This window comes from Dermatophagoides farinae, chromosome 3, assembly GCF_024713945.1.
Source record: "Dermatophagoides farinae isolate YC_2012a chromosome 3, ASM2471394v1, whole genome shotgun sequence".
Classification (NCBI taxonomy): Eukaryota; Metazoa; Arthropoda; class Arachnida; order Sarcoptiformes; family Pyroglyphidae; genus Dermatophagoides; species Dermatophagoides farinae.
This window is the reverse complement of record NC_134679.1, coordinates 3799411-3816413: the sequence shown is the minus strand read 5'-3', so window position 1 is coordinate 3816413 and position 17003 is coordinate 3799411. Positions and strand designations below refer to the sequence as shown.

The window sequence follows — 17003 nt, the reverse complement described above, 5'->3', positions numbered from 1 at the left end:
AAATCAAAAGAATCTAAATGTAGAAGAATCAATTTTTGCATTGATTGGTAGTGCTAGAGAGATTGGAGCAAAGAAGCAATTCTGTAGGTCACGTCTATTATTAATTATAGCAAAGATTCGATGCTAATAGATTTTTCTTTTTTTTTCTCGAGCTCCAATCATACAAATGATTTATTGCCTGCCTTGTAGCAGCAACATCCAGGAAATTTAACGAATCAATGAAGAGAAACATTTTTGTTTCTCGGCAAACTAATCGCAATTATTCCAGAGATCCGAAGAAAATATTATTTCATTCGTTGAATTGCATCGTTTTTTTTCTTTGGTTCTGCCAACGTGTGATAACTGATAATGATTACAATTAATATTAATATAGCTGGAAAATGTTTGCTATACAAATCAGAGATACGGCAAAAAAAAATCAATTTGTGGTTTGACAGTTTTTCTTTTGCTTGTTTATTGCATCACAACAATTCAAGCAAAATCAGGCGTCATGAAATTTATAAAAGTAATGAATAAGAATTGAATTTTTTTTAAAATTCATTACGACAAGATATAGATTTTCAATGATAAATATGTGCATCTTTTTTAATTCGTTTGAAAACAACAACAAAAAAACTTAATTAAAATGCTATTAGGATTATTATGATGATTTTTTGTTTCACTGAAAACCATCCTTGGACAAAATGATTAAATTTATCGATAATTTTGTGTACAAATCAATATGGTTATACTGCAAGTGAAATAATGTAGTGCGTGTGTGTGTGTGCATTTCATTATAGACTGTCAAATGATCAGGTATCTGAAACATTTACAAACGATTTAAAAAGATGCTAATTTCATTTCGTTTTTGTTGTTGTTGTTTTTTTGTTCTCATAAATCATTTGGGGTTAACGAGAAAAAAAAATTGCAGCATCACTGATACTTTTACGAATGAAATAACAAAGAAAAAATGCTGAAATTTGGAAAAAAAAATTGAAAACGTTTTCTTCTGATTGCCGTCTCTTGTCATAAATCACAGACACATAAACATACGAGGCAATTAGTTATTAGCATGCAAATCAAATCAAAAAAAAAAAAAATTTAACAAATGCTTCACTAGCCATATGGATAATCCGTATGGAAAAAAGTATTATTAGTATTATTATACTTACAGAACTTTCAAATAAGGTAGACGTTGAAAATCATTCTGACGTAATACGGTTAGATTGTTGCCATCAAGGTATCTGGATAAAAAAAAGGAGAATAAGGAGGAGAAAATGAAAAAAAAAGTTATCATCATTATTTTCAATTTTTTTCAAAAACAATTATAATGACTATAGAAATCAGTATGATTCGATATTTGAGATAAAAAAGAGAGGAACTTTTTTTTAAGGAAAAAAATTTGGGCGCCTATCAAGGTGATGATGTGACTTTTTTTTTGGTTTGTGTGTGTGTATGTGATTTTGATTGTTATTTATGATCGAAATGTCAAAATTGCGAAGACCCATCAATACCCATTAGTGATGGTGTTCAAATACAAAGAAATGAATGTGTGTGTGTGTGTGTGTGTGTGGTGTGTGTACAACACGCAGCTATAAACGCTTATATGTTGTATGTCGATTATTCTCATTTAGATCCAGATTTGGAGATATTTTTTTCTGGATGATATATTTTTCTGAATTAAGTAACCGTTTTTTTTCCCTTCTTGTTTGATAAATATAAAATATATAAAAAAACGTCCTTGTTTTTCAATGATTTTTATTCGGTAGAAAAAAAATGAGCCAAAGAGTAACCGAATCGGTATCTAAGACAATGATGATGATGATGATTGAATTGAAGCAATGAAGCCAGTATATTCATAATGGCTTGGTTTCATGTCTTTCTATATGCACATCTATACATCATTGGAATTATTGAACCGTTCCCTACATATAACTATTGAACTACATTCGAAGAAGAAGAAGAAGAAGACTCAAAGATTTCCAAGCTTAAAGAAAAAAAAGCTGTTTCAAAATTCTAGCTACGGTACATTTAATCTTTATTTTTTCTGGGGCAAACAAAAAAAAACATTTATTCATTTCAAATTTCAACCCACAACCAACCAACTAACATTCATTTGGTATAAAGACTTAACTAACCAAGCGAATGAATGATGGAATAAAATGAGTTCCAAAAATATGGGCATACTATACCATATCGATCCAACAACAAACGGCAGGCACCTATTGACAATGAATATAGAGATGCTTGGATTGCATCTCATTTTTTTTAAAGTGTCGACCGTCCGACCAACTTAGAATAAAGAGTAATTCATTGAATTTATTCAAAGTAAAAAAAAAACGAAAAATTTCTTGAAAGAATGAAATGCACAAGAATAAAACAAATTAAAATTGAATTAAAACACTTTTGTCGCAAAACACTTAGCATTCACATTTTTGTTCTCTTGAAAAAAAAACCCGAAAAAATAAAAATCATTAGTTTTTGGTAACAAAAAAAAAAAAAAAAAAAATTTCTCAACACTAATGATTATGTCATTCGCTTATACAAAATACTCCTCTTTGACAAAATAAAGATGCATTAAAAATCCAAATGACAGAAAATGTCTGCAAATTATTATCATCATTCGATTTAAACCGAGGTGATAGACATAAAACAGACAATTTTTTTTTATCGTTCTCAAATATAATAATGATGAATTTCATACAAATCGGATTCACTGAATTCAAATTTCTAACTAGAAAATAATTAGATGTTTCAAATGGACAAAAAAAAGGTAGTCATTATTATTGAAAACAAGGTGAGAATGTGATTTAAACCAAAAAAAAAGAGAAAAAATTCAGAATTCTGAGGTTAATATTAGCTACTTTCGCTTTTTTTAAGATGAAAAATTCACATCACCGCCATCATCATCAAATTAAATAAAGAAAAAATCACGAACAAATGTCGTTTGTTTTCTCTTTTTTTTTACTAGGGGTCTATAAGGTCATTAAAATACAAACAAAAATGATAATCCATGTTCAAACAAATGTTCATACATAGTCTCTACAATCCAACATTAAAAAGCAGAATGACATCTCACATTGGTCAGGTGATCATCATCATAATGATTATATATGTAAGTTTGGCTGATGCATAATCTTCTTGGTTGGCAAATAAACAAATACCTAGATTTGTTGAACCTGAACTTTTTTGTATAAATAAAAAAAACGATAATGATTTCGGTGATGATGATGATAATAGGCTTCTTATAAATTTGACCTAATGATCAGCAAATGAGCGAAAAAAATATAATACAAAAATTTTTGAATTTAATCAATCTTCATTGGCGATTCACGTCTAATCACGATCGTCTGGTAGTCATTCTTAATAAAAGCTAAATTTTTTTTTATATTGGACATGTTTGATCGCTATCGTTTTCGGATTAGCAATAAATGATTATATGGCTAACCAAGTAAGAAAACAAAAACAAAAAAAAGAAATCAACGATCAAAAAAAAATTGTAAAGTAGAACAGCAACAACAACAACGACCAAAAGACATAAAAGACCATCAAGATGATCTGTTTCTGATTTGATCGGACATGTCCATATCAACATCAACATCAATCAACCACAACAAACTTGAAATATTTAGCCCAATTAGATTTGATACTATCATCAATGATGATGATGATGATGATGATGGCCATCATGACAACTCTTGTATTTGTTTGTCCGTTATCTTTGAATTTTCAACGAAATCATTACAATTTGAAAATATTAAATGTAAAATAAAAATGAGGAGGAAAGATGAAAAAAGGATGAAAAGCTCAGACAGTGGCTGTTGACGATGATTACCCATTCATTTGTGATGTAACGAAGGGAAAAAATGTTCTTCATGATGGTTTTTTAAAAAAAATTCAAACGTCATTCAAAACTTAATATTGTGAATGGAATTGAAAATTTTACGGCTGCCAGTATTAATTATATTACGATCATCAATTATTGAGGGTTAAATCATAAAAAAATGATAGTGGGTATCCGAAAACTTTTTGACAAGTCATCGATGAAAGACAAACATTTACTTTGAATTGATTTCTCTTAATGATAATTCAAAGAATGAAAGAATACATTGAAATGAATTGTTTGTGTCAATGTTGATTGGTCGTTGTCATCATAATTGCAAATAACAACTTATTAATATTTATAATCAATGAATGATAATGATGAACATTTCAAGTTTCTTGTATACAAAATAAAATCTAGCATGCATTGATTTCTGGTAATTCAATGTGTATTGAAAACATGGAAAAACTTGAAAATAATGACAATCAAATCTTAAATAGAATTATTGATTTATAGGGAACGTCCCCAATACAAGAATTGATACTGTGTATAAATAAAAAGATTAAACCTGTTGTCATTTGCAGATGATTAAATCGAAGAAATACCAATTATTAAGCAAAGCCATTATGATAGAATTGGAGTTTGCGCTTGATCAAAATGAATCCGCCTTATTCTGATGATATAAATGCAACAAACTATACGGGAAAAAAATATACCACCCACATAACAAAATATCCGGCCATCCCCCTTTTTTTCTGTAGAATAAACGCCCAGATGTTATTGAAACTAGACAATAATAACAACAATAACAAATGAATTAAGCATGTGAAATAAGAATCCGACACACAGTGGTAAGATGAATGGTAAATTGAAATAATTGCTTTTTTTCTTTTCACTTTTACACTTCGTCTATATTAATGATAATGAATATGAAGATGAAATTCATCAAACCATGTCATCAAAAAGAAAATTTTTGCTAAAAATTCATGATGAAGAATAGCATTCATCATTTATGTTCACAATGTTAACCAAAAAAAAAACACATCTGAATTGTGTATGTTTCGCGAAAACGATGTATTCGAAGCTTAAAATAGTCTCGAGAATATGGTAAGATTCTGTCGGGTGCAAGAAAAAAAAATTCATTCTTACGATTCTTCTTGTTAAAAGAAAAAAGTATAAATGTATTTTATGGTAATTGACAAACAAGTTTACAACAGTGAGAAAAGAAAAAGCAATTAGCAGTAAAAAAAACGATTATTCTGATTAAGTGTGATGAGCTCGTTTACATCGTTAACAATAATAATGTTAATATGTACACACAGTCAGTCGGATATTCCTCATTATCATCATCATCGTCATCATCATCATAATCCAAAAAAAACCAGTCGGCCACATTTATGGTGACCAAGATAAATGAATGCAAATAAAGATGGATGAAAATCTAATAATCTTGGTTGAAAAAGAAAAAGTTTTATTCACATTTTTTTGTCTCTTTCGTTCCTAATAATGGCAATAATAATAAATAGAAACTGAAACATTCATTTTGTATACCTTCAAGATCAATACAAGTTCAAGAACCGAAACATTGAAACATTGGTTGGATGATTGTTTCTCTTTACTAAATTGCTATGTAATCGAACCCATTATGACCAAACAACGATCATTTTATATCATTTTAGAATGTGATAACTTTTTTTTCTCAAATTATCAAATACATTGATGTTATGAGATGAGCATTTTTGTTGTCTATTGAACATAATATAAAAAGTTTAGTAGGGGACAAATAGATTCGTTGAATTGGTTAGTGGATTGTTTGTAATTGGATCGTAAAAATTCCAGAATGGCCTCTCTTTCAATAAACTTGGTTGGAACGATAATGTCTTCTGATTGTAAACAAATAGAACGCACCCTGGTTCAAGATGATGATATTCGGTCATAAATTAGTAACATACACACACTCAGAGAAAGAGATAGACATTTACAATCAACCAAACTGAAAATGTGTTTGAAAAAAAAATTGGTTATCCATCATGATCAACAACGAACAATAACAACACCCATTATGATGATCATGACACTCCTATTTTTGTTTTTTTTGTCGTAAAAAAATTTTGGGTTTGTTTCGCTCATCGTAAACAAAACGAACATAAACATACACTGCATATCAATAGCAACAACTGGTCATGTATATTTATTAAAAAAAGGCCAAACATAAACGAAACAAACAATGAAAAACAAATGACAAATATTTGGCTTTTGATTCTATAATATTCAAAGAGATAACTAGGCATTTTACACCTGCAAATTGGAACCTATGGTTTATTATTGTTCATGTATTGTATATATAACAAAATTGTAGCGAAATTGGACAATGCAAATAGAATTTTTTTTTAATCTAATGCTAAACTAGATTATAAAGAAAGCCAGCGATTCCACACATACACACATATACACACATTTATATCAATAATGATCCGCATCTACTGTAAATGGCAAACTATTGTGACTACTTAAAGAAACAAAAGGCAAACAATTGTGATGACAAATTGCCTAAAATTGATCGCCATTGGTTCCCGACAACTACGACAACATCAGCCAATGACATTGTTGATGACAGAACGGAAATTCAATTTGCCTATGATGAAAAGCTTTTCGCATATTGGACATATTGTTCATTCATTCATTTTGTTCTAATTTTCTTCTTTCCTCTTTTTTTATTGGTTATATTATAAATGGACAAAAGATTAATGGATGATGTCAAATGAAATAAAATAAAATAGACGCCCTAAATAGCTTGGTAAATGGCAAAATATAGACGACAAAAAAAAACCAAAACCTGTATACAAGCAAAACAAAATTGATATTGGCTAATACTTACAATCGTCGTACTTCCAATGGAAATGTTCGTGGAACATAGGATAATCCACGATGTGAACAATCGACAGTCAGACCTTGACAATCGCATTCAAGTGGACATGATGATAATTGAACACCATAACTATTCGAATCAAATGATGGTGATTGACCGATATCAAACAAGGCATCACTATAATGTGCGCCAAGTAATATGAACAAACATAGTAGAGCCAATGTGAAAAAATGCATGGCTGTTATTGTTGTCATCATTATTGTTGATCTTCGATTTTTATTAGTATGAATGAATGATTCACCAGTTACCAATGATGATGATGATGATGATGAGGTTAATCCTAATAACGACAAAACGGATGAAACCCAAACGGAGAAAATGGGCAATTGTATCCAGTTGATTGATCGTGAAACGGTAATGTTGTCGTTTAGGTTCCAAAATCCAAATCGTACCGTATTCTTATTTATGGTTGATGTTGAAGATGATGAAGACGATGATGATGAGGATCTGGATGACGATTCGCCTAAACTAATCGATTGTGATCGAGTATCAAAATTGGATACTGGATACACTTGCCCTTGTCGTTGTTTGGGTATCGATAGTCGGCAACCGCCGAATATAAACGATTGGATTTTGGCGAATATGATTGTAGCTTTTATAGTTGAAACTAACTACAGAATTCTTAATTTATACGCATGTATGAACACACACACATACAGAGCCAGGTTTTCATCAAACCATTCGCCAAGTAAATCAGTACTATTGAAAAAGAGTGAATAGCAATTACATGATGATTGAGAATCGAAACTGTTGTTGTTGTTGTTGTTGTGTTTCCTTCCGGTGCCGATGATAAGCAAGTCCTGTAAATATAATATAAACAAACATATTAGATAATTCTGTTAGACAAGACAATCAAATAAAGCTCTTGGGCATTTAACAACAATTTAGGAATGTGACCAACTCAAAAAAACAAACAAAAGAAATAATGCCATGGATAACCCAATTAGCACCACAGTGTGTGTGTAGGACCATTGTTACTCCTACGATCAGAAAAATATTTTCTATATGAAATGTGTGTAGGTGTGTGTGTGTGAATGTTTGACCAAACATAATGCAAAGTCAACATCGAAAAAAAATGTTATCCGGTATCAGTGATAAAATTTTTTAGTCGAAAAAAAATGATTGAACAGATTTTTTGTTTGTTTGTTTGGATCGCGGCAAATATGGAATGGATGCCATTGAATCATGATGATTCAATGAGTTGATGTTTTACATTAAATATGATAACGTTTTGAATGAAAAATTGTTCAATTTCGAAATGACAAATCGTGAAAAATGAGAAAGAATCAATTTATTCACAGTAAAAAAAATCGGTTATCCTAGAATGATAACAGATTTCAATTTAATTCAGATTCGGTCAGATAATCAAAGTAATCAATCTTTTGTAGCCATTTTTCAGTCAGACATGTAGGTAGATAGGTAGCAAGACCGGTACCGACAATATCAGGTATAATGTTGGTTAGCTTTAATTTAGATTTATATTCCCACAAAAAAGATGTCATACCACGAAGATCAAACAACAACAACAACAAAAAAACATTACTTACACAGCAAGATACTTGGAAAAACAAAAAATTCCTTGGTTTTTTAGTATATCGGAAAAAAAGGTCAACGGTCCTAAACACAAGGTTCTTGGGTCTTGTGAATAGAAAACATAGTTAATGATGGTTTTAATAATCATTGATCAGTTGATGGTAGCTACCGTCGGATGGCGGTTTACTGTGATTGATCACAATCGACCACCAGTGTGATGATGTGTGGCTTTGCCATAATGATAAATACGAAATGTGGCCATATGGTCAAAATTGATGGCCATGATCATTAAGATAAGATGCACATTTATGAATGTATGGCAATCATTCGACATGGTAAATGTTGATGGTCGTGTTGACATCATGTCGACATGACATTAACTACCACAAAATCATTGTTCAATGTGACCGAAGTGAAGAGATTTTAATCATCAAAATTGATCGACAGATTGATAGACAACGATAAGCTAGGGCTTAACCAGATTTTATTCCCATCAATAAATCCTGTCAGAACAAATGTTTGTTCTCGGGGCCAAGGGCCAGCCAAAACAAACGACATGGCATATTCTAATGACATCTTTTTTTTTGTTTCAATATTGCATATCTTTCTCCAAGATGAAAAACAAGAAAAGCCCTTGAAGATAGGAATCGTATTTGAATCCAATCCAATGCAGTCGTACATCAGCTAAACAACTGAAAGTAGCTATGAACAAGCAATATTTAGTTAAGAGAAGATATAAAAACAAGTTTCCAACATCAGGTAAACAAGTTCATGAAATGTACTTGCTTGTTTGATGGCCAGATTTTCATATTTGTTTTTCATCCAAAGTTTTCTTGTTTGCATAGAAGATGAAAAAACAAGAACCAAGCTTGAAATCAGAAAAAAAACGTAGTCAATATGGTGAAATAATCGAATAGATCACCATTTGGTAACAATGTTCATCAGTTTATATTCAGTAGGACCCATTCTATAGTATTAAATTTGGAGATTCGGGTGGGCCATTTTTATCATCATCATCATCATTAGTTCTGATTTTATTTCATTCGATTTTATTGATTACCCATCAAACAGCTGCAGGGGTCAAAGCAAAGCAAAGAAAAAAAAATCCGACAAATCAATCATCAATAAAGAATCTATGACCTGAAACTAGTGAGTTGTCAAGTGATGATGAAGACATCAAAACGAATGGAAAATTGCTTTACGAACATTTTTTTTATAATTTTTATAATGTGAAAAATGAAAATAAATTCAGCATTCAGGTGCCAATTCTCTCCTCAAAATGGTAAAAAAAAAACATTTTTTTATTTGTTGAGAAAGAGAGATATAAGGAGACAAATAAATGCCAATATGCGTGTATGTACAATAAGGCAATAAATTATCTGCATTCAGCTAGACAGTATGCTATTTGAAATTATGGATTTATATATTAATTATGTGCGTGTGTGTTCAAATGGTTTGTGATTCAAGTGAGAGAAGAAAAAACGATCTGAAAGACCATAATAAGATTTGAAAGTTTATTACATTGCACATGATCATTCGGATGGTAATAGGAGGGGAAGGAAAACTAATAACAGATGTCTTATTTCGGATGTTTTACTGAAATAAACATTTGGTGAACCATTAACTTTATCCGGTTTCCTATATTGAATATAACCTAACATAAATGGATGATAAGAAGGAAAAAAAACTCATCCGTTTCATTTGTGTTTTTTTTTCTATTCCAGTAGCAGCCAAAAGATTCATTATAATCAATTGTACATCCTTTTCACAAATGATACAAAATGATAGAAAAATGCATCAAAACGATCAGGTAACCAATCATTCGTATCTTGCCGTCACAAAAAAAGTGTCAATTTCGGCATATCATTGTCGGGCAATGTCCAAACACACTTTTGTATGTATGATGAATGACAATAGAATCGATATGCATGAATGCATACAATTTGTATGTGAATATTCGGCTTGTTTCACACATACATTCTTTATTTAGGGTGAAAGTGACAATTGATTGACTAATTGTCGAAAAAAAAGAATATTATGATTGTATGATATGGTTGTATAGAAAACAGTAGCTACAACAACAGTGAAACACAATCAACCAGCCAACCAACCAACCATCCAACCAACCAACCAACCAACCAACCAATCAGACAAAACAAGACTAAGACAAAGTGTCATAAAACCGTCAGACAAAAATGATTAAAAAAAAAATACAAAGCAAAAACCGCCAGGCCATCAATAAAATATGGCAATCTTCATCTTTCTTCCTGTTTCTTTTTTTTCTCAGAATTTTCGATTTTTATAAAAAAACAAAATCAAATTCCACTATAGTATTGATAGAAAATTCCAAGTTTGTCGCTATCAAAATTTTATATTTTTTCTAGTCATTCTCAATTATTCGCTGCTGAAATCATATTTGAATTTGAGCGTATCAGCCTGGTTTATGTGCTTGGAAAATTAATTTTATTTTTATTTTTTTCTTTTAAAAAAAAGTCAATAAGCCGATGGATCAATGATATTGGATGGTGGTCAGCATTAATGTAATTTGTGGTAGCAACAAAAAAATTATTTAAAGATATCCATATTGCTTACAAACGTGACAACCACTATCAATACAGGAGAACGATTGTGTCGAATCAAGAATAATAAGAAACATTATGGAGAATTATTCTATTCGGACTATTTCTCAATTTTAAATGAACTGTCCTGTTTGTTTTTGTTTTCAATTGAATCCAACGATGTTGGAATTCAATCTAAAAAGCCATCATAATCATCAAAACATTCTATTCTTAACTTTGGACATGGATATGCTAATTCAAAAAAAAAGATTGCTATGATGAACAATGGCTACACGATTTACCTCTTGTTTCATCCATAAATCAAGGAGAAGAAATGGATGCATGGAAAAGGTCAAAAGTCAAATTTCATTAACCTCATCATAATCATCATTGAATATGGACAATGACAATGATAAAAAGTAAATGATTGACTAGACAATATAAATACAAACATACACACACACAGGTAATACACAGATATTGGTTGTTATAGTCACTGCATCAACTCTCTCTTTCTCTCTTCCTTTTCCCGCCTATCTATGGTTTAAATGAAGAAAAAAACCAAATGTTTATGTAAACAAACTTAAGGGGAATAAGTCAACAGTCAATCAATCTACCACCGACGGGCAATGAAAAAACCAGCCAAAATCTTTCCGATTCTAGTCACATATACATACATATGTAGTACAGTAATAACCCGCTTAACGAGGGGGTTGAGTTCCAAAAATTTTGAAAGCGAAACAGCAAATTATTCTACGGTGGTTTAGCAAGAATTCTTTCACATCGTTAAACTAAAAACGACAGCGTTAAGCGGAGTATTACTGTAATTGTTCTTGTCATTGTGTTTGTGCAATGTTCTGACTGATTGATTAGGAGGCTACCAGATCTAACACATTCGGTAGAATATACAATCAGCATTCTTAAAGTTAAGATCGTGATCGATTCGAAAATTAAAAATTTTTCTATAGTTGATCCATTGATATTCCAATCTTTTTTTTGTTATTTTTTCTTCCATGAAAAGATGAAATTTTGAAGCCAAATTTACCAATAGAATCATATAGCAAAAGCAAACAAGGTGGTCTTTTTTTTTGATTATTACCTACATGTATATATTGGTCTTCGGAGACCAATCAACTTATTTTATCATGACGTAATTTTATCATTACGATTCATTTATCATCGAAACTTATCATATAGTATACTTATAGATTTTTGAAGCATTGAATCGTCATGGTCTCAATTTATACTGAGAAACTGGAAACGGTTATTTTTTTTCTATTCGTTTCAATCGAGTTTGACACTCAATTCAATCAAAATTGAATCGTTATTAATTCTCATTCACACACACACACACACAACCATATCCTAGATGGCTAGATTTATAAATCATTAAAATCTTTTTTTTATGGAAAAAAAATAAATAAATTCCCCCTCTCTGAAATGTAATGCAACAATTTGTTCTTCGAATAGCCTGTATAAGGATGGAAGAAAAAATCGCTGACAAATTTTCTATTTTAAATCCAATAAATCAATAGAACAGCGAAATAACAAATACACACGCATACAATGATTGCATGGAAATCAACAGTTTTTTCTTTTCACAATTGAAGAAAAAAGCAAATAGGCCATAACAATTGTGTTAACGAATAAGCTAATTTATCCAATACTGATGATGATGGTTATGATCGGATTATCGATTATTTTTGGGACCGGCAACAATTTTTGAACAAAGCTGGGAGGGGGATAGTGGTTTGGGTTGTTTGTTTCATTTGTTATTATTATGTCAACAAATGGCCTTGATTCACAATCAAAGCATGATTTTCAGAAACAGATTTAATAAGGACAAGCAATAATAATAATTTTTGATATTCTACAAATTGTAATTCGAATTTTTTTCTGTTTGTTTGTTTGTTGTTCAAATATATCGAATATATTTCCCATGTGCACACACACACACACAAACACTCAATCTCTATTGGCCCAGGTGAAAACACAAAGATTGATTGATGACTTTTGTATATATGGGAAAAAGCTAGATGATGATGATGATGATGGTCAACATAGCATCTAGCATGGTCATCAGCAACATCTCACGAATACATTTCAAAGACGTAAATCTTCAATTTCTCTTCATGCCATCATCATCATCATGTTGTTTGCTCAGGCAAGCAAAAAATGAACAAGAAAAAATCCAACTGATCAATGTTGATGACCATTTTTGAATTCTGGTAAACATGAAGAAAAAAAAATCCATACACTGTGATTGTATCTATGATACACTATGAACACTTCTTGAAATGTGCATATTTCGAATTCTTGTGATAATATACACATACCAAAGGAACTAAAACAAGAATGGAATGAGAATCATCATTCAGTCAATGTTGATTTGGTTTATTACGAATCAGAAAGCTAGAATAAAGTGCATAAAAATTCCCATAATAGCCAATGAATACACACTATCACACACATGAATCGATTTATCTATGGAATGCTTTAGAAGGGGAGTGCATTCTTTTGCCATTTTCATTGGAATTGAAAGAAAATGGAAAAAAATTGTACGCAATCATTTGTATACGAAACAAAAAAAACCAAAGAAGATTATTTTTGGGTGTGTGTGTGTGTATGTGTATTATATATTTGGTATGAATGAATGGTCGAATAAGTTGACAAGTGACCAGAAGCTTAAAAATGAGTGACAGATTGATTGACTAACTTAGATCGGTTTGTGTTGTTTAGGCTACTGGTTGTATAAATACATATGACCATAGCCAAAATGTTTGTGCCTGGTGTTCATTCGAGTGACTGTAATCAATTTCATTTCATTTGGTACAAACAGACAAGCAAAGGCAAATTTCCCCTTTGCCCAAAAAAAAAGAATATTGTGCATGACCAACAGAACCTCAACACATTCCGGCCGCAATGAAAAAGCAACAACTCGAAAATAGTAAATTTGACTTGAATTAAGTCAAGTGTAACACGACGAATGGCCACATAGTACTCATGTTTTTTCTTTGGTCATTCTTTTTGTTGTTGTTGTTGTTTTGTTTTTCTGTTTCAAGCAAACTGAGAAAACTAGTCTCATCTTCCAGTCCAAAGAAAATAAGAGACAAGATTAATTTGACAACGACAAAAAAAAACTCGAATGAACAAAACACGAAAGAAAAAACCGAAATCTAATCGAACGGGGCAGCAACAAGATGAACAATAACCAATGAATGGAAAATGAAACCCGAGCAATAGCGGTCGAAACCGGAAAGCTGGTCATTTATACCATATAAATAGTGATCATCATCATATACAACAGAAACATTATGAAATGAATTTCAGAAAAAAAACCGAACAAAACTAGAAAAAAAATTCTGCTTATGATGAACGACGATGATCAAAAAAAGACGACCACCACATATAACAAAAAAATAGATATGGGAAAATTAGAGGATGGAAAACCAAAAAAAAACGAAAAAAAATTTCTTTACTCTCAAAAATAAAGCCCGGGGACCGAGTTGCTTCCAAGCAAAAAAAAAAACTTAAGGATGTTCTCTAACAAAAATATAAAATGCAGCAAACGAATGAAACGGAGCAAATTAGTAGATGACACAGCGAGCCAATATGTGTGTATATCATTGTGTATATGGCGATGGGATTCTTTCTTTCTGCTCCTAATGATGGCGACGAAGCGATGAGAATGCAATTCGTCCATTCGAATGTATACATCACCTCATCATCATCATCATCAATGGCATTCGGGTCTCTATTGATATTGTGTATGTGTGTGTGTGTTTGATTATGATCCATTCAAGGCAGGCACATTTTATTACCAACCAAGAAAAAAAAATCGAAATGGAATGGAATTCACGAATTGATAAACGGCTGACAATAATGGACATTTGGCAGAAATCAGGATAGTTTGTTTTGACTGGAAAAAATTTTTTTTGTCTTGCAAATAAGGCTACTGTGTATATAAAACATACATACGGTAAAAGAAAATAATAACGAAATTCAATAAGAATGAATGAAGCTCTGAATTCTAGAAATCTGTGCGTGTGTGTGTGTGTGTGTGTGTGTTGATTACAGGCACACATTTACAATGGGTGTTTGATATTGTTGAATGATATTTTGGTTATCCAATTTTATCATTGTTATTGTTGTGTTTATTGACCTTAGATAAGGAATGAATCTGTTTGGTTTGTTCACATACCTTTTTTTCAGTTGTTCTTTTTTTTGTCAGTTATACCAATTGCGATTAGTTTCTTGCAATGATTGATTGATTGATTGTTTGGTATGATTCAATAAAGAACCGATTATCAACTTGGATCAATTTTTAATCATAGATCAAATTGCTTGACAGACACACACACACGCACACACATATTTATATAAACACATGTAAATAGCCTTGACACAAGAGGACACTTGATGAATAGAAAAGTAATAAATGGGGTTTATATTGATTACATTAATTCAATCAAACATATCAATATAAACTGTCATTTTGTATGATTTGAATAATAATAATAATAATAATTTTTTTTTAATAATCAAATTTTTCTTAAATAGAAAAAAAAATTTATTTTATTTCAAATTTATTTTGAATACGCGCCAATTGAAAAAAAAAACAAAACATTCACACAGAACACAGAATACACACACACACAAACACAAGAATAATCAATTGGAAAATCAACCTTTTTATAACGACATCATAGTAACAACTGATTTTCATTTGAGAAACAAAATGTGAATGTGTCTTTGAAAAATGAGAACAGGATCCAGTTTGAAATTGAATGCGCGCTGTCTATATTTTTTTCATTTCTTTTTCTTCTTTCAAGAACCGCCTCTTATGAAACATTCTACATTGTACTGTCAATTGTGCATTTGTATGTTTTATTGTAGTAGTAGCATATTATGATGATAGTTACAAACCATCCTACAGTACCATCTCTTTATATACATATACATAAATAGTTCATGTTGTGTTGTTAGAATTTGAAATAACCGCGCAAACATAGGCTTGACTGTAACAAAACAAAAACAAAAAAAAAAAACGTTCGACGATCTGGAACGAATACAAGCATCCAGGAACGATTCGTATTTTTTTTTTTTTTTTGAATATTTCTGGTTGATCCTGGTATTTTGGCGGTTGATGATGATGACCGCCTAGCTAATAAGTATCAATTTTTTTTTGTTGTTACTTGTATAGGATTGTTTGTGATGACTCACACTAAAATATGATGTAGAAAAAAAAACAGTGACGATGATCCCGCAAATGAATCATTCCTTTTAGGTCCCTATGGCCTCATCTAATGGTACCAAATATGTCATCAACCAACAAATATACAAATTCTTTTCTAAATGAATGAATCACTGTTAGTGATGAAATATGAATGAGTTGAAATTTTGATGATAAGAGGGAAGAGTAAGGTGGGCAAAACAAAACAAAACAACGGTGGCACGCGACCATAATTTTGTTCTTCATTCCAATGGACATCATCACCATCATGTTCACTAGAGATGATAATCAAGTATCAAATAATGTACAAATTGTCTTGATTAGTCCAGTTAGTCGTGGCAGCCACTTGAGCTAAAATTCCGAGCATCATTACTCAATATAGTAATTGATCGACATTTGACAATTTACACACGAAAAATACTCGACCAACCACTTGAGCATCCTATATATATATATTTTTTTTAATTAGATAGCTCAAAATAATGATGCTATCAATCAAATAATCGCTAGACACAAGAATGTGTCAATTTATACAGTGGCAATATAAAACTATGGATACTTAAACTAGAAAAAAAGTTGTTGAAAATTCAACAATTCCAACTTTGCAATTCCAAACATACATTCGAAATAAATATAAACTTTTAGAATCTAATTTGACACTTGATATATCTGATTTTTTTTTCGTTTGTCACTATCTATTAGAGCCCGTTTGTCGTTCAGTTTTGGCCATTTTGTCTACAATGAAAAAGAAGATTCGAATTCCCCATTTTCGTGAAAAAAATTACCAATTCAAAGAGATTACTGAGCTTTAATCGACAACATATCAACCGAACCAGAAGAAAAAATAAAAACAACGCTGATAGAAATAGTGGCCAAATGAATTTCATATATGAAATTCAATGAACTTTCAATGATCCAAAATTGATTCCATTAAAAATTACAATGATA

At 31.0% G+C, this 17003-nt stretch overlaps 1 protein-coding gene across 1 annotated transcript in view; it reads right to left on the bottom strand.

Moving 5' to 3' along the window:
• Positions 1-15539, bottom strand: part of sli (slit guidance ligand) — a 28724-nt gene extending 13185 nt beyond the window's left edge. Inside the window, exons 1-3 of the mRNA XM_047058249.2 lie at positions 15024-15539; positions 6681-7531; positions 1152-1223 (exon numbers count right to left, since the gene is read on the bottom strand). Coding sequence (XP_046914205.2) covers positions 1152-1223; positions 6681-6928 — 320 coding nt within the window. The 5' untranslated portion in view covers positions 6929-7531; positions 15024-15539. The remainder of the gene's footprint in view (positions 1-1151; positions 1224-6680; positions 7532-15023) is intronic.
• Positions 15540-17003: the final 1464 nt, after the last annotated feature.